Source organism: Elgaria multicarinata, chromosome 2 (genome assembly GCF_023053635.1).
Source record: "Elgaria multicarinata webbii isolate HBS135686 ecotype San Diego chromosome 2, rElgMul1.1.pri, whole genome shotgun sequence".
Classification (NCBI taxonomy): Eukaryota; Metazoa; Chordata; class Lepidosauria; order Squamata; family Anguidae; genus Elgaria; species Elgaria multicarinata.
The window spans coordinates 131446059-131465034 of record NC_086172.1 but is presented as its reverse complement, the minus strand read 5'-3'; the positions used below and the strand labels follow the sequence as shown (position 1 = coordinate 131465034).

At 42.6% G+C, this 18976-nt stretch overlaps 1 protein-coding gene across 1 annotated transcript; it reads left to right on the top strand.

Moving 5' to 3' along the window:
- Positions 1 to 5688: 5688 nt before the first annotated feature.
- GCHFR (GTP cyclohydrolase I feedback regulator) lies at positions 5689 to 18699 on the top strand. The gene is made up of 3 exons (XM_063117716.1): positions 5689 to 5819; positions 13738 to 13832; positions 17890 to 18699. The coding sequence occupies exons 1-3, from the start codon at positions 5784 to 5786 to the stop codon at positions 18032 to 18034; spliced, it is 276 nt and encodes a 91-aa protein (XP_062973786.1). The 5' UTR covers positions 5689 to 5783; the 3' UTR covers positions 18035 to 18699.
- Positions 18700 to 18976: the final 277 nt, after the last annotated feature.

The following is an 18976-nucleotide window of genomic DNA, read 5'->3' as shown; positions in this document are numbered from 1 at the left end:
TTTGTCTTTTAATATCTGCAAACCCAATAAAACAAGACTGAGTATTACAGTCAGCTGTACCCCAGAGTACTGAAATGCTGGGGCAAACAACAAAGGATGACCATCATATTCATTCCATATTTGTGAACTTCCAGAAATATCATAAGAACATAACAAAGAATGTAGTGTAGTTCTAGCTACAGTTGAATGATATATCCAATTTTATAGACTTTGTGTGACTATTCCAGTAAACAGACAAATCTGGGACTTAAGGTCCTCCACTCTGCCACTGACAGCTGTCTAGTTCCAAGGCAGCAGCGAAGCTGGAACCAACCGCAGCATAGGATACCATACGCATATTACGCAAATAACACATTTGTTAAGGGCATGACCCTTAACAGCTGTAATCTTCCATCATTTTGGAGCTTCAATGAACATGGAGCAGCAATGGTAGCCCTATATAAACTAAGCCCATTTGTTTCAACAGGTCTACTCTGTGTAGAAGTTCTATTGGTTACTACCCAATGGAGGTACTGTTAGCAGGTGGTTCACCTGTCCGGCTAGGTGATGTTCACCCTGTTCTGGAGGGGGTTGCACTCCCCCTAAAGGATCGGGTCCGTACTTTGGGAGTGCTCTTGGATCCAGAACTGTCACTTGAGGCACAGGTGAACTCAGTGGCAAAGAGCACCTTTTATCAGCTTAGGCTGATATACCAACTGCGCCCTTATCTGGATAGAGATAGCCTAGCTACAGTTTTCCATGCTCTGATAACCTCTCGTTTGCATTACTGTAATGCGTTATACGTGGGGCTGCCTTTGAAAGGTCCGGAAACTTCAACTGGTACAAAACAGGGCAGCACAGTTACTAACAGGGACTGGCCGGCGATACCACATTATGCCAGTCCTTTTCCAGATTCATTGGCTGCCAGTCCAGGTCCGGGCTGATTCAAAGTGCTGGTATTAAACATTTAAAGCCCTAAATGGCTTGGGGCCAGGCTATCTGAAAAAAACGCCTCCTCCCATATGTACCTGCCTGGACCCTAAGGTCATCCTCAGGGTCCCTTCTCCATGAGCCCCTGCCAAAGGAAGTGAGGCAGGGGGCTACCAGGAGGAGGGCCTTTTCTGCTGTGGCACCCCAGCTGTGGAATGAGCTCCCTAAGGAGGTTCGCTTGGCACCTACATTATATACCTTTAGATGCCAGATGAAGACCTTTTTATTCTCTCAGTATTTTAACAGTCTATAAATTAATTTTAACTTTGCTGTTTTAAATTTGTATTTTAAATTTGTATTTTTGCATTGCTGCTGTTTTTATCTTGGTTGTGCTTTTATATTGTATTTTATATTATGGTTTTATACTGTTGTTTTGCTTTGAATTGTCTTAATTTTGTAAACCGCCCAGAGAGCTTCAGCTATTGGGCGGTATAGAAATGCAATAAATAAATAAATACCCATGATAAGCCCTTAATAAAACATTTTAACCCAAAAAGTTTTTTCTTAATTGAATTTGATTATGTGTTGACAAGGTTATGCCCAAAACTCTTTGGCCAAGCAAAATTGAAATTGAAAACCAAAAAGTTATTAGAAAAGGAAAGGAAAATATTATCATAATTAATAAGAAATCACATGCCACTTAGAAGGGCAAGAATTCACATAAGGGCTGTCTATACAGGAAAGCCCCACGGTGGCTGCGGATCTCCTCTGCAGCTGAAGTTTCTCAGCCACCACAGGGCTTTCCTGCAAAACTGCGCATTGAAAAAGTTGGGGACTTACCCTGACTTTTACAATGGGAGTGATGTCAGTACGGGTCTTTCCCATCTGACATCGCTCTGGGCCCAATCCAGGGGCAGTCCCTGGTGGAAGGCGATTGGTGATTGGTTGCCTTCCACTAGGAGGAGGGGTGGCGGGTCCAGTACCCAGACGGCCACCAGAAACCCTGCGCTCCCTCCTCGGCATTGAGATTACCCTACCGCGGGGTTTTGGAGGGTAGTGTCACCAACCCAGTGCCATGAAGACAGCCCCATAGAGACCCGTTAACATACATTTTTAAAACACTAAATAAATTCAACAAAAGAATATCGTGATGCATGTGACAATGAACTACTGATTATTACTTCAGGACATGTAATACTATTCCAAAAATGTCTAGAATTCTGAAGTAATGTTTATTACAAAATCCCACTGACATACATCTCTGAAAGTCTTATAAACCTGTACATTAAGTATTGCTTATTTACTTATTTATTATTTATTTATTACATTTTTATACCGCCCAATAGCTGAAGCTCTCTGGGCAGTTCACGAAAATTAAAACCATGAAAGCATAATTAAACAAACAATACTCACATATTGCCTGGAGCCTGTTGTCATGCTTCCCAAGCCAAACACTGTAGGAGAGCAGCTTGTGTCTGCCCTTGGGGGAGACCCTACCCTCTACACCTGTTCCTGCATTGCTAGGCAGACAATGAGTAACCTCTTAGCCTCAGGGAACACAGGTGTGTAGAGATTCAGGCTCAGCCAGCAGCCAGATGCAGAAATTCTTCCCTAAGGAATAAGGGCTTATCACGAGTAGACCACTACACAGGTGGCACTGACCTTCACGTGTGCTCAGGGTAGGGCTCTGAAGTGCTTCAATGGCTGGGCACCTGCTCCCATACTCCTGCCTTGGATTTTCCTTGATATCCTACCTTACATTATCTCTGGAACTTCTACGTTTGGACTGACCTTGCCGTTAGTATTGACCCCTGACTAATTTCCTGGAGCTCTGCTGCCTCACCACCACAAGCAGGACACCTGTGAATTTAGCAGCAGAAATGGCTCCTTCCCATCCTTACTGGAATCAATGTCTTTGCTTGTTTGTGTTTGTTCCTTCTCCTACAGCCAATTGGCTGTATTTTTGGTTTCTTATCGTGCAGAGAAAATGCACTAAGGAACACTGGGGATGCATAGTTCTTAAGAGACCATAGAAAGGCACAGTACTCTCTGTCACTCAAACAAGAAGACTTTCAGTAATGAAACATTGTTCCATTTCTCTCTGTACTGGCTGGGAGGGGAAGGGGAGCTCCAATTCCTGGGTCTGAGGATGGGTGTTGTCTCCAACTTCTGATCCAGGAATTTGAAATAGCCTATGGCCCTCCAGACGCTGTCTAGGGGCCATAGGACTGCTCCCTAAGGGTGCGATCCTATGCATTTAGGCAGGAAAAGTCCTACAACTCCCAGCATTCCCCAGCCAGCTTGCTGGGGGTTGTAGGCCTTTTTTCTGTCTAAACATTTATAGGTTTGTGCCTTAAGAGGTTTGTATATCTAACCTTGGAAGAGAGGGTGCAGATGCTCCCAGGCCCCCCTGAACTGCCACGCATGAGCTCGGGTGCGTGGGTGTGGCTGCGCCAACAAGAAAGCCCGCAGTTGTGCTCCTTCCGCTGTAGATCGTTGGAAGGAGCGCCAATGCGGGGGAGGGGCTTGCACCGCCCCCCACACTGCTGACCCATCGCCATCAAGACGAGGGCTAAGATCTGCATTATTCATGTTCAAGAGTTAATATTTTTGCATAAATGAAGAAATGGTTTCTGGTTTTGGTTGATGAAAATGCCTCACTTCCAGGATGAATGCCTTGGACGTGACACTTTGGGTAAAAATGTTTTCTGTGGATGACTGATAATGCAGTCCTTTAAGACTGCAGAGGATAGCACATGTCTACCATCTGGCTGGAATTTAATAGCAACATTTCTTGAGACATCAATGAAAGATGCCTGTTCTCCCAGTAACCAAACTACAGGGGTTTAAAGGGAAGGGAGGAGGGGAGAGGGGAAGAGAGACGTGCTGTCTTCTAGCACATTCCAACTCAGAAATATGTCCCACTGAATTCTATGGGACTTACTTCCAAGAAAGTGTGCTCACTGAGTAAGGCCCTCTGAATTCATATGGGGCGTATATTTCCACATAAGTGTCAGATGCATAAAATTGCAGCTTTCATTCACTCCCCCACCCCTGTGGCAACAGTAGATGTTTGTTTTCTCTCTGACAATAAGAAGAGATAGAATCTGTCTCCTGCCTCTGCTAGCTGCAGCCATTCTCGTGCAGGAAAGCAATTCCCTGTACAGACAAGCCAGACCATTACACAGATAATGACATGTGCCCTATACTGATAGAGTGGCAGCTACAATCTCTTTGCTCAGCCAGTTTTTGCCACCTATTGTTTCTATTGGAGTTTGTCTTGCCTCAGATGAAAGAAAGTGCCAATTGCTTTGAAGAAGCAAAGGAATAGAAATGAGAAGATGTCCCCATATATAAAGAGAACCCTGTAGGAAAAAAGTGTAAAATGCAAAACTGCATGAGCTCAGAGTATTTCTTTTTTTTTTTATCAGAGTGTGTAAGGAGTTTTTTTTTTAAAAAGTAGTTTTTGTTCTAATTTATTAGGAATATAGAAGCAGTTGTAAAGCAGGGGTGGGCAGAAGGCAGATCTCCAGATGTCTTTGGACTCCCAAAAGCCCCTATCAGCATTGCCAATGGTCAGGAATGCTGGGAGCTGAGGTCCAAAACATCTGGAAATCTACTTTTTGCCCACCCGAATGGAAGGTGGGGGAGGAAGAGAAGTAACTGAAGTAATTCAGCATCATTAAGTCCAGGGTCTAAAATAACCTAGCTGTACTACTGACCAAGCCCCACCTGAGAAAACCAAATGTTCTTTTAATCAAAGGAACTTCTGCTTCATTTTTCAAGGCAGATAAAATAATAGTAACTAGTAGGCAAAGAAAATGAATGCATATAGAGACCCTTTTAAATGTAATCCCCTCACTTCCAAAGAAAAAAAGTCCCACATTTGTTGATTCCATTGTACACAGCCCCACCTCCTGGTTAAAAAGAAACAAAAATGTTTTTACAATTTATTTATTAACAATATGTTTAAAATTTTATTTATTAGCAATATATGCTTATTTATAAACGATGTATGTTTATAATGGAAGATTCAGTCATTTGAAACATAGGTAGTTGGGTTTGTGCCAGATAAGTTAGCCACATGATGAATTACTTGTCCATTCCTCCCAGTACAAACATGCTGAGATGCATAGGTGATCTATGAAGAATATTCTAGAGCAGTGATATGGCAGTATGTAACTTTGATAAATGTGGTCAAAAGGTTATGGGAGGGAACCAAGTTTAGGTTATTAGGTACGAGATTGAAGCCCAGGCCTTTCAGAGTAGTATTTTTTAAATGATCTATTCCAAGTACACGGGCCAAGCTACAAGCACTCAATCAAGGTATCACAGAGCTGGAGAAGGTGCATGATTTTCGTTTACGATGCCTACCAATTCACTCCATCACACCACTCCCAAAAAGAAATGAAAAGATCTGCACAAAATGCTAGCCCAAGATCGTAAAGTCAAGTAAACAGAGAACAAATACTAAAGTGAAAGGCAATTACTCTGTGGAGGCTGATGGTTCCAATTTCGGTGTGCGGGTGCTCTGAATCCATTCCGGGTTTCAGTCAGAACCAGCCTGGATCCACAGTCCCACCGAAATCGGAGCCACCAGCCTCCACTGCAATTGCTTTATTTTTCCTTCTGCCCGCCTCACGGAGTCCCCAAAAGGCACCAGGCGTGCCCCACCGCCCTGAAATGCCTGCCCTGCGGCCATCATTTCCGTACCAGCCCCACCCTACCCCAGCCCCCTCGTTGATTGGCTGCTGCAGGAGAGGGCGTAACTCTGGATTGGCAGGATGTCACGTGTGGGCTGAGCTGGGGAAAACAGAACGAACTGTGGAGCGGCGGCGGCCACCTTGGGGACCTCGGGGGGCGCAGAGGCGATCATGCCGTACGTCCTCATCAGTACTCAGATCCGCATGGTGAGCAATTCGGGCAGGGGGCTGCCAAAGCAAGTGCCGGTGCGCGCGCGTGTTAGCTGATGGGATGCTGAACGGGAACCCGTTGGCCTCCATGCCTTAGAAAGGAGAGGGCATGCAGAATGGTGTGTGAATATGTGTGGAAGTGACTTTCAGGGGTTGATTTCTGGAGATGGCGCGGATTTCATTACTTTGCAAAAAGTGCTGCTTTTTGGAAATAACTGCCTGGCTGAAATGAGTCGTCATGCCTTCCTTCTTTTGCACAAGCGTCTCTGAGCTTGTTTGGTCTGTGCCCTTCTGTTCCTAGTTTAGGGCTGGTGACGTGGTGAACTGAAAAATGCCCCAGGGCGCTTTGCATTTAAACAGAGCTGGATACTGTCTGAGTTTTTCTCCTTTTCCCAAGGCTGTCACCCGCTTACCTGTGCAGGTAGGTTAGTGCAGCTGTTACCAACAGATGTTACGCAACTGGCTCCTTCCCTGGTGTGGTGTTCCAAGGGTGTTAGGTGTGTTAACAGGTACCAGCTGTGAATGCCTCTGAATGATGGCATTCACCTTGTGATGCTAGAAGTTACTGTTGTTTACTTTTGGGAAGCAGTCAGTACTTTGGGAGAATAATTGTATAATAAAAAAGTTTCTGTGTCCTAGATTACAAACACTTCATTTTCTTAAAAAGAAAAAGAGACCTTTGATCAAAGGCCAACATCCAGTGTTGTGGCTTTGCATGACAAAGAACTCTGATTTGATGTTCTGCTTTATATTAATGAGTAATACTATTTATACTGCAAATTTGAGCGTTAAAGGCATTTTACATACTTTATTGTAATCCTTACAACAAGCCTGTAAGGTAGGACACCTTGTATTGTCCACATGTTCCATGGGGGGCAGAGGTTGAGAGAAAGTGTCTTGCCTAATGCTTCTGGATGAGTTTCTGGCTGAACCAACATTTTGAACCAGGGATTTTTCATGCTTTATAGTCTGCTAGCCGCTGCGCAACATCAGCTCATCATATAATAAAATAAGTAAACCGGTGCAGATCTCAGTCTTTGGTCACTTGTCTGTATGTATGTGTGTACATTGAAGGAACAGAATAAGTACATTTAAAGCTGGCTCACACTTGCCGTTGAAGAGGGACCACGGCTCAGCAGTAGAGCTTTTGCTTTACCTGCCAAAGGTCCCAGGTTCAACCCTTGGCATTTCCAGTTAAAGAAAAGGATTGAATAGCAGGTGATGGGAATGACTTCTGCTTTTAGTGATTTATTGCTAGGCAGAGTAGACAGTATTGGGCTAGTGGTGTACAAATATTCTGGCCTAGTAAAGGCCAGTTTTCTTTGTTTTAACACACATTTACTCCTGTGTGCATTGTACAGGTACACACTCCAGGGAGCTAAATTAGCCACAGTTCTTGGCCATGTGTATCGACTATGGGAAACATGTATTTCCTGCCCCTCAAATTATGGAACAACCCTTAGAACACCCCTACACAGCACTTTAGTGTGTGTTGGATGAATGCACAGTTTTCCTATCCCTATATTATTACATGCATAGGTTGCTTCTCCAGATACCCTGGAGAAGAGGCTGATGCTAGGGAAAGTGGGAGGCAAAAGGAAGAGGGGCCGACCAAGGGCAAGATGGATGGATGATATTCTGGAGGTGACAGACTTGACCTTGTGGAAGATGGTGTTTTTGGAGATTGAAGAAATTGTGGGAATGAAGATAGAACAAACACCAAAAGTTGCATTACTGTCACTATTTGAAGATTTAAAATGTAAAAAAGAAATTAAGGAATTGATATCGAATTTGTTGACTGCAGCAAGATTGATTGTAGCTAGGAACTGGAAGATTCAAGGGAAATATTGTATTGAAGAATGGTACAAAGAAGTATGGGATATAGCTATTAATGATAAATTGACTTGTAATATTAAATGGAGAAGAGGTATAGCTAAAACAAATGATTTTGAAGGAATTTGAAAACAGTTCCTAATATTTGTGTTTTCAAAGGGAAGTGGGAAACCACCAGCAGAAGAAAGTATGAGATTTTGGAATCAGGAATGAGATCCCGAGGTGGGGGGTGCACTTATATGTTAAGTTTGATTATGTTATATAGATATGATATCGATGTTATTCAACAGTTATGTAGTATGTTGTTTTTGTTTTAATTGTAATGATGTATGTTTAAGTATTGTAGAATTTTTTTTAAAAAAAGACTTGACCTTGGGGGAGCTAGGGGTGGCGACAGCCGACAGAAAGCTCTGGCGTGGGCTGGTCCATGAAGTCACGAAGAGTCGGAAGCGTCTGAACGAATAAACAACAAACAGGTTGCTTCAGTACTGTGTCTTCTCTGTGCTCAATCAATCAAAGCTTTTAAAACTTGATTTTGTTCTGACTTTTATACTGCCTGTTTGGTGCATTCTCTTCCCCTCCTTATTGCTTTATTATGATTTTATTAGAATGTAAGCCTATGTGGCAGGGTCTTGCTATTTATTGTTTTACTCTGTACAGCACCATGTACATTAATGGTGCTATATAAATAATAATAATAATAATAATAATAATAATAATCTGCACCAATGCAACTTCTGTTCTTTGCTCCTCAAAAAGCCAAATTCTGTGATTTGTGTAAATAATGCAAATTAAGCATATCCTCACAATTTTTGTTTCTTGTGTCATTTAGGTTGCACTCATAAACAGACTTACCAGGAAGTAAGCACCACTGAACATAGTGAGACTTACTTCTGAGCAGACATGTATAGGATTGTGCTGTTCTACTCTTCCTGCTACTTATGGGGTGGAACAAGGTTGAGCATGGAAGTCCCATCTCCTGGCCAACAGAACATATATTTGACTGCAGTTCTAGCTTCTGTTTTTGCTAGGTACTGCCCACACATTTCCAAATCTATTTCTGCAGCTGTAAGGGCTAGACACTTGCTTTAAAAATGACATGAAATGAAAACTGTGACTTAAAAACATAAAGCTGAATTCTGTTCCCAGTGCCACAGTTTGTATTTTATGTTTTTGTGGAATTGCAGAATATGCGTAGCCTTTTCTATGATGACAAATATAATATGTGTCAATTACTGCAGCAGCCCGTATCTGGATTGCCTTCTCCTTCAGAGATCAAAGTGTGACCAAGAGATAGAACCCTGTAAATGGATTCTCTTTTATATGCTATGTAGTCTCCGCAAAATCAGCCATGATGATGGCTTGTCTAGCTATGCCCATGCAGTCTCCTCTTTTCCACAGACTTTTTTCTAAACAGTACTGCCGCTAAACTGAGCTTATCGTTCAATTCCAGCTGTGCATTGTCCTTAGTTGCTGTTTCAATGTTTGTTTCTGTGACATGAATATAAGTGTACCCTTGCCCGCTATTCTACAAAGCAAATAAGCAAACTGAAACATTGAAATAAATTATATAGAGCCTCTCCTGTGCTCCACCATTTGTTTGAGTGATCTTTCTGCTTCTGGCAAAATTAGATGTGCATAGATCATAAATCCAAATTTATATCAGTGTAATTTTATTAGTCACAAAACATTTCTTTAATTGAGTTTAAATATGCTGCAATGTGACGTGTCCTATACTTAGCCCCAGAGGGCAAAGGTAAAATTTGCTAGAATGGAACAAATGAAAGCAGGAGGATTCATCTACATATCAGAGGGAAACTGGATTTTTTAAAAAACAACCACCACCACCTTAGATTTATTATTATTATTATTATTTATTATTATTATTATTATTATTTATTTATTTATTTATATAGCACCATCAATGTACATGGTGCTGTACAGAGTACATGACTTTGCAACCCCATTTGTTTCACTATGCCCCATGACACTGCCTGTGTTAACTGTGGGTATGTCATGGTTCACACAACACACTAAGCCATACTTTTAAGCTCAAAATGCTTAGCCACTGTGGCTTAGCGTGTCATCTGAACAGGGTCATTGTAAGTATTTACAGTTGTGCTTCTAATCTTTCACCAACTTTTCTCACTGTAGTGCAGCCTTCCTAAACCAACCTTATGCCTTCCAGATGTGTTTGGCTCTCCCTTTCTCCAGCCAGCAAGCTAATGGCCATGGTAGTTGGAGATGATGGGAGTTGTAGTTGAACCTATCTGGAGCACACTAGGTTAGGGAAAGCTTCTATAGTGTATTTGGAGTTAGGTATATTAGATGGCAATCCTATGCATGTTTAGGCAGAAAAGAAGTACTTCAATTCCCAACATCCCCTAGGCAGCATGGCTAGCTAGGGAATGCTTGGAGTCATAGGAGTTTTTCTGTCTAGACATGCATAGGATTGCACCCTAAAAGACCTATCTATAGATCTATATGGTAATAGGTTCTTTTGGACTCTCTGGTATCTCTTGTTCAGCCTGTAGGAGGAGCTGTTAGTGAGTGTTTAATTCCAAGTGCCTGCCTTGATGTCCTCCTGTATTGCTTAAGAAAGAGTATAAATGATTTCATCCTTCTCTAAGCAGGTAAATGTGTATGGTGATGCAGAAACACTATTCTTCTTACTTTTTCAGTCACCAATTTTAATATTATTTTGTCTAAGGCATATCCTACCTCTTTTTTTAAAAAAAACCTTTAAAGTGGCTAGCAAATTATTAAAATAAAATAAAAAATATGCATGATCAAACCAGTGTGGTGTAGTGGTTAGAGTGTTGGGCTTGAACTTTGGAGGCCTAGGCTCATGTCCCCACTTGGCCAGGAATCTAACTGGGTGACGTTTGTGAAGTCACTGACTCCGTTTAATGTACCTCACGGGGTTGTTGTGAGGATAAAATGGAGTGGAGGAGGATCATTTAAGCTTCTTTGGGTTCCTTGCAAGAGGAAAAAAGACAGAATATAATAATAATAATCCCATAAATTAGCTTAAAATAATATCAGAAAAAGCAAAACATGATAGCCATCAAATCAATCACATAAGACAATAAAACTGGTGCCATGTGGTTTTCCTATGGGGAAGTTGTTCCATTAATGAGGTGCCATACTACAAAAAACACACACCCTTGCCTCCCGTTGCCATCTGCCTAACCTCTAAAAGTGGAGGAACTTGGAATGGGGCTACTAAGACTGGCCTTAATGAATGGGCCTGTTCATATAGAAGAAGGCAGTCCTTAAGATAACTTTGTTCCAAACCGTATTGCCCCCTTGGGGGCGGTGGGATTGCATAGGGGGGCGTTAAGAGGCAAAGGGACAGCAGGGGGGCGCTAACAAGCAAAAGGGGGGCGCTCGAGGTGGTCTCTCCAGAAGGTCCTAAAACCCAGGGACCGAGCAGGAAAGAGCGGCAAATACAGCTGCTCTCCCCACAACTCTCCTGCTTAGGAAGGACTTTCTCACTCACGCAGCCGCTCTCTCCTCCTATCTCAAGCCCACAGCGGCCCCACCAGAAGTAGGGGGTGGGGGAAGCGTCCACAGGAGGCAGAAGAGCAGGAAACAGCGGCGAATTCAGCTGCTCTGCCCACTCTTCTCCTGCCTAGGAGGGCCCAGGGCTTCTTTCCTGCTGGAGCCACCGCCACCACCACCCGCCCGCTCCCTCGGCCAGAGCTGCTCTCTCCTACAAGCTGCCCCGGCAGACTTCTCACGATAGTTGCTCCACAAGGCGGGAGCAGCAGCCATGTGGCGGAGAGGAAGGAGCATGTGGAGGGCGGCAAAGCAGCTGCTAAGAACAGCAGTCAGCCGATAGGCTGGGTGAGGAGCAGGACTGCTTGTGCTGCTGCAAGGCATCACCAGGCTCCCTTCCCCTGTCAGGAGTTGCAGATTGGGGCCATCTCCCCTCTGAGCTGCTGCCCTCCTGTCCTAATCAGCCCAGCAGCTACTGTGAGGCTTGGGGGGAGAGGGGGTTGGGGGGAGAGAGAGAGAGAGAGAGAGAGAGAGAGCTTCTGTGTGTGTGCTCCCACCCACCCCAAAAAATCTGGACTACAACAGGATTGGGAGAGAAAAGAAAAGGGGGAGGAAGAGAGAATTGCAATTCCCCAGGTCCTTCCTGGCTAAAGAAGATTCAGCAGCACCTTTTTCCTGAATGCTTGCTGAAACCATTCCTATCTGCCCTTGCTTATTTCAGGGTGTCCAACCCCCTTTTTTCAAGCGTTCTTTTGGTAAACATGGTATGTGTGTATCTTGTGTCACCATAAAAACAGAGCTGCAACCCAATCCTAAGTATGTCTACTCAGAAGTAAGCCCCACTGAGATCAATAGAACTTACTCTGAGGTAAATGTGCATAGGATTCAGCCTGAAAACGAAGAGAGGGTGAAGAAAAGACAGGAGAAAATGAATTGTAGAAATAGAATAGCAAGGTAACTGTGGGATATTTAACCATATTGAAAGACAATAAGTACAGTAAAATTAGTGCCCCTCTACTTCAGTCCCAGCCAGGTTTTCCATAGGAAAACTCTGTACCAGGTGGCAGATAATTATTTTAAAATTTTAATTAAAATCCTTTCCTATAACAAAATGGTGCTTACTCCTAAGTAAGTGTGTTCCACTGAAGAAGGAAATCCTATTTGATTCCTGTATTCATGCTAGTGTGACATGATAAGTTAAAGGCACAATTTTATGCATGTTTAGACAGAAAAAAGTCCTTCAACTCCTAGAATCCCCTCTAAATGGGAAGCACCCGCCCCAAGCTTGCCGAGGGAGGGAGAGAAAAGAGAGCAAATGCCTCTGTTTGCAGCCAGCATGGCGGGGCACACCAATTGGATTTTGAATAAAGTATTCAATTAATTGTTACTGTTTTGAATTTTATTGTTATTATCTTCCTTGGTGGGTCGTTGAAAACCACTATTCTGAATAATGACTTTATAGTGTAGGGTAGGGGGGCGCTGGGCATGAGTTTGTGGAACCAAGGGGGCAGTGACCTGAAAAAGTTTGGGAACCACTGGTATAGAGCTTTGTAGATTAAAATCAGTACTTTGAATTGTAAGCCAGAAACAAACTGAAAGCCATTGGGAATCTTAACGGTGGCAAAGTATTTCTGGCCAACAAGTCCTGGTGAACAACCAGCTGCTATGTTCTGAGTCTCTTCAGAGGCAGCCCCATGTATAGTGAATTATAGTAGTCTGGCCTAGATGCTACCAGCATGGACAACTGTGGCAAGGCTTTCTTTATCCAGAAGTGGCTACAACTGCTGTGCCAACCTAAGGCTTTTGTGAACGTCCCCTAAAAAAGAATTTGTCAATACCTGTCTTTACGAAGCATCTTCCTTAACTATTGTTTAAGTCAAGGCTGCAAAATCCGACCCTCTAGGGTCCCAGTCTGGCCCCTTCTCCTGGCCCCACCTCTTTGGCCCCAAACACCGATAGTTTGATGGTTTCATGGCTTTCATGCAATTTCCCCCTCCATTCTTTTAGGTTGAAATTGCTCTCCTATGGCTTAGTTACTAGCAGTAAGAGCTTTAAACTGGTATTTGGCCCTATCTCTTTTGCCCCTGTCCCATGCCTTTACTACTGGAAGGTGGCCTCCAAGAACTTCTCTGAAAGTTCTCCCTGATGAGGCCTGCCGGGTGCCAACATGGTTATGTTTTCGGCACCAGGTTAAAACTGCCGTCTTCTCTTAGGCATTTGGCAGCATTATAATGAATTTTAATCTGGTCTTGGATTGCCTTTGGTTGAGTGTTTAAAAATGCTTTTAGATATAAGTTGTGTGCTATCTGTTTATGTTTTTATGTAAATGGCTTTGCACTTTGTATAATATGTTTTTGTGGTTTTTAATCTTTGCAAACTGCCCAGAGAGCTTTGGTTATGGGGTGGTATAGAAATAGAATGAATGCATAAAGGAATGAAGAAAATTGAACTATTTGGCCCGCGGACTGAAAGAAGTTCTGGTTTAGATTGTGCTGACAGATAACTCTCGCTAGATAGAATGAAAAACTCCCCCGATACTGGCATGATTTTCAGTAATAGAACTGGATATTTCTCTTTGCAGGAGGTGGGCCCCACAATGGTGGGCGATGAACATTCTGATCCAAACTTGATGAACTATCTAGGGGCCACGAAAAGAAACATGCTGGGGAATCATTTGTAAGTATTTCTGTAAGCTTTTTGCTTCTTTCCTCCTCACTTTTCTCCATCCTTTGTTAACCAATTGTACTTCTTGGCAGTATAAGGCCAGGTGGAGAACCTCTGGTCCACAGGCATAATCTGGCCCACAGAGGCTCTACAAGACTTGTGCCACCTCTGCGGGCCCTTATCCCCTCGGCACTGCAAACCCCAAATCAGAGATAACACGAGGACTCCCCTGCATGATTGCTTTGTGGCACATGGATTTTCCCAGTCAGGGAAGACCCACATGCATTGAAGCTGAGGTGGCTGAGTCCCCTTTGCTCCTCTGAGGGTGGGGTGATGGTGACTTGGCCAGCTCAGCTTCCCCTGTCATTAGGAGAAGGAAGCAGGGTAGGAGAAGCCAAGTAGGCCAAGTGTCCTTCACTCCTCCATCAGAAGGGCAAAGGGGACTCGACTTTGCTGCACGGGGGACTACCCTAACATGGGAAAGCCCCAAACCTGGTCCCTGGCTCACCTTCAACCAGGGAGCAAATGACATCAGAGGGGGCATGGTCATGTCTATCACAGCTGCTCCAATGTTACAGGCAGAACTTTCATATCAGCTCTCAGACACAAAGTTTTTCCACAGAGTGTGGTCCATACATTCAGCTGCTAGCCAACATATATAATAGGCAAGTGTAGAAAAAACACACAAGTGAATGTGAGAACCTGGCTTTAGTTTCATTTTTTAGGCTGTGTTTGGATTAGATAGGCCAGGGGTCTAATTTTGTATAAGACATGCATGTTTTTATACATTCATGTGTGGATTATAATCTATGCATCACTCATCCTCACTTTCAAACATTAGGAGGCACAATGACATGGCCAAGATGATCAACCGTTTCAGAATCTTCACTATGTTAACGCATTTTCTGATACACAACATCCCTAACCACACCCTGTTTGTCACCTTCATCCTTCACCTCTGCAAAATCTGTATGCATTCTTCAAAATGGCTGGAACATCCCATCCTGACTGAAAAGTTTAACTAAGCTGAAATGAAGCACACGTGATGACGACAACAAAAATGGGCCCATTCATGATGTTAAAGCCTGAGAAATTTAACCAGGTGTGCAGTGGTCCAGCCATTCTCCCTTACATTTCCCATGTCTCGTTTCAGCCCCTAATCCTCCCTGGGTTCCCTAGAACCCTGCCCCTTCCCTTCCCCCCCCCCAAAACCACTGACCATTTGGTGGTTTCTCAGCTTTTGTGCAGTCCCCCCCCCATTTTAAAAGGCTGAAATCCCCTCCAAAGGCTAAGTTACTGGCAGTAAGAACTTCAAACTAAAATATGCTTGTATTTTTTGGTATTTTGACCCTGCCCCTTTTGCGTTTGGCCATGCCCAGCACTAGAATTTGACCCTCGAGAGCTTCTCTGAAGCAGAACTTGGCCCCTTGGGCCGAAGCACATCCCTGTTACTATTCCAACTTTGGCCCCCATGCCAATTTGATATATTGCCTCCCCCCCCCCCCCAAAGTTTTCTGCTTCCTGTTTCCTTGACAGTCCTTGAGTATGACAAAAGGAATTTATATGGGTGTATATCTTGTCCTGTATTTTAGGATAGGAAACGATATCTAGATTCTAATGGAGGCAGATAATATTTACCATTTTAATCTGTGTTAATAAATCCTATTAATTTGGACATTATTTTGTTTAAAGTGTGATTTTAAATAGAGCCCTTAAATACATAGTTTTCAATGTGAGATTTATTACTTCATGTATATCAAGAAAATCGTAAATTAGTTGAAGCAGGTGCTCCAGAACTGAAGAAGAGAGGAATTAGAGAATATTTTGTTTCCCGTGAACATTTACCTCACAGCTATAGAGATGAAGCAGCAGCAGCTAGCCAGATAAATATCAGCTCCTTGTTCATTTCTAGCAGGTATTAGGCGCTTTGGACGACCATGTGTCTCCTTACTTTACAGAGGGCATTATTTTATTTGAAGGATTGTCAAAAGGCAGACCTCTATTTGAAGGTGCCCTCTGTTTGAAGGGCTGTCCGGTCCAAGTCCGGTTTAAAGATAAAGGTAAGGAGGAAAAGCAGGGACCTTGAAGTTGTCCATCAACATTTAGCACTTGGAAGCAGACTTGAGCAGGCACACAGGACACCTGGTTACAGTCATCCACACTATTTTGGGATGTGCTACATTTCTATTTAAATTATAAGAATTATTTCTAAACATCATATAGATATATAAATCAGTATATGTACATTTAAAGCAAATTCGTGTTCTGTTTTGTCCTCTGTTTTTGGCGACATGTAAATGGCCACTCTAGGCAAAGTTGGGTGTGCGAGAGGATTCCCACCTGAGAACTTCCTCTGGAACTTTCTGGTAGAAGTATCGCTCACTTGTGTCAACTATTTTTGTACTTGTTTTGGGTTCATGTGTCTTTAAATGCTTCCAAGTTCTAATTCTTACCTCACCCATTTGCTAGGATGGAAGGTTTAATAGTGGATGAATGCTATTCCTTCTTTCCTTAATTGTGGTGAGCTGCTTAACCGCCTCCCTTCTGCAACTGAACAAAAGTTGGAGGAGGAGGCCGCAAATTAGAACAACAAAAACAACTTCCTTGGAATGCAGTGCTTTATTTGGCCTTGTTGTTGTGGGTGCAAAGTGCTGCATTCCAAAATGATTAGCACAAAGGGATCACTTCAGAGACCAAATCAGAAGTATGTACAACAAACAGAGGCCTACAATATGTCAGTGCAGAAACTGAGTCATACTCCAAGATAGATTTCTTTCCTGTGAAGTTATAACAACCTTCAAGTTGTACTCTTAACAAGTCTTCTGTAACACATCTCAAGCTGTTATAAATAAGTAGCTTATAGCTATGTTATTCTGTATTAAAAACTAATTAAAAGCCTAGTTGTATCTGATGATCAAACAGCTAAATCTCCTTTCCGTTCCCCAACTGGTGTACTGCCTCTGATACTGAAGATAAGATATAGCCATCTAGAATAATAGCCATTGATAGCCTTATCTTCCATGAATTTGTCCAATCCCCCTTTAAAGCCATCCATATTGGTATTACATTATAGGGTAGCAACTTCCATAATTTAACTATGTGCTTTTATCTTCTCTGAATCTCCCACCAATCAACCTCATGGGATTTCCCTGGGTTCTAATATTATAAGAGAGGGAGAAATCTGTCTCCCTAGTCACATGGATAATTCTGTACACCTCAGTCATTTCCCCCCCTTAATTGCCTTTTTTCCTACACTAAACAGTCCCAGAAGTTGTAACCTTTCCTCATAGGGGAGTTGCTCCATCCCCTTGATCATTTTAGTTGCCCTTTTCTGAACCTTTTCCAGCTCTGTAGTATCCTTTGTTAGCGGTTCCCCAAAATGAAGATAAGAGCAGAAGTCCAAGCTAGCTTGCTACATAACGTTGTCACCTCTTCAAGATGCCACTACCAACCTATGAGAATTTTTCTGTTTTTTATATTTATTTTTAAACTTTAATATTTAGAATTGTAAATTCCCTTGAATGCATTAACATTCTGCATGGACTCTACCATTGAGCTATCTCACACAAGTGTGGCAAGGACCACAGCAATGTCAAAAATGTTTCTCAGGCATTAATTATCCTTTATTAGTTTGTATGAAGGAAAGAACATCAGAACTAGAGCAGAGTTGATTTACATTCTGTTATTAGCTTGATGGGCATGTTTTATGTGCCTCTGTACATGATCCTGACACTGAAAAAAGGGAAATCTACACCAAAGATTCTACAGCCAAACTCAACTCTTAATTTTATATTTCCAATTGGCGTTTGCCTGACTACCATGATGTGGACAAGTTTCAAGTGACAAGCAAACTTACAGATACTGTAGATCAGGAGTGGTTGACTTGTGGCCCTCCAGATGTTTTGGGCTACTAGTCCCATCAGCCCTAGCCACTATATTTGGGAGATTTATTATTATTGTTGTTGTTCAAACTTCAACGTTCAACAGGCTTCCCCTTCAGTGTGGATCCAATTAAAACAATGTTTCGAAAACTGCACTTCTCATTGTTTCTGCATCTTGCTTACAACAGCTGGGAATACTATGTACAAGATGCCCCCCGGATTGTCTTGGACAAGCTGGAGAAGCGTGGCTATCGAGTGATCAGCATGACAGGAGTGGGGCAGACGCTGGTCTGGTGCCTCCACAAAGAAACTACAGATTTTCTGCCTGCCTAAGATATTGCTGTAAATTGCCTGGCTTACATCTGGCATTGTTTTTCCAATGTGTTGTTCATTTCTAGGCACTATGAATGAAGTAAGTCCTTGTCACAACCCTGCACTATGAAATGTAGCCACCACTACAAGATCATTACAGGAAGAAGGGTGGCCGATTAGCTTTAATGGCCCGGGGTTGTTTTTTTTTTTTTTTTGCAAATTTCCAAGAGATGAATCTTGGTTGGCATTAATTTGAATGCCAATCCAGAATTTGCTAGTATTGCAGTGTTATCTCCCATTTATTACTGTTGAGTGATGACAACCTGGCATTAAATCCACTGTGCAAGTAACAGTCTCAGGCTAAATTGGGGTGGGTGGGGGCAAGGTCAAGCATAAAATGGTTGCTACTTTGCTGGGGTTGGTAAGAAAAAAAGGTTGCCATGGAACAAATTGGTCACTATTAAGCACAGCATGTATTCAAGTTGAAATGAAGCAAAGATGTTCTCATTTAAAGGTGAAAGAGTATGAATGGAATTCTTGAGGCTGTGATATGTGGCTTTTCACTATCCCTACATATGTATCTTGAAAATATTTCAGTATTAGTTATGTGATTTTATCAGTTGCCCTTCCATTGAAGGGATTATTTGGAACCATATGTAGTTGTACTGAAACATTCCTAAAGTAGCTGGCAAAATAGTAATAAAAAACCAGAAAAACAGACTTGACATTGTCTCTGGAGAACTGTTTGTTATTGGGTGGCTTAAATGCAGTGAGTAAACAGCTAAATTTCTTTGAAATGCCAGTTGACAAGCATCGTTACTCTTGAGCAAAATCCTGAGAAATGATGAAGCAGCTACAGCTAGATGTGTTATGCAGATATGGGGTAATGGTATCTGCATAACACTGTTATCTGTACATTGCCAGATAATGGATCATCGCACTGCCTTAGCAGTCTTTCTTTCC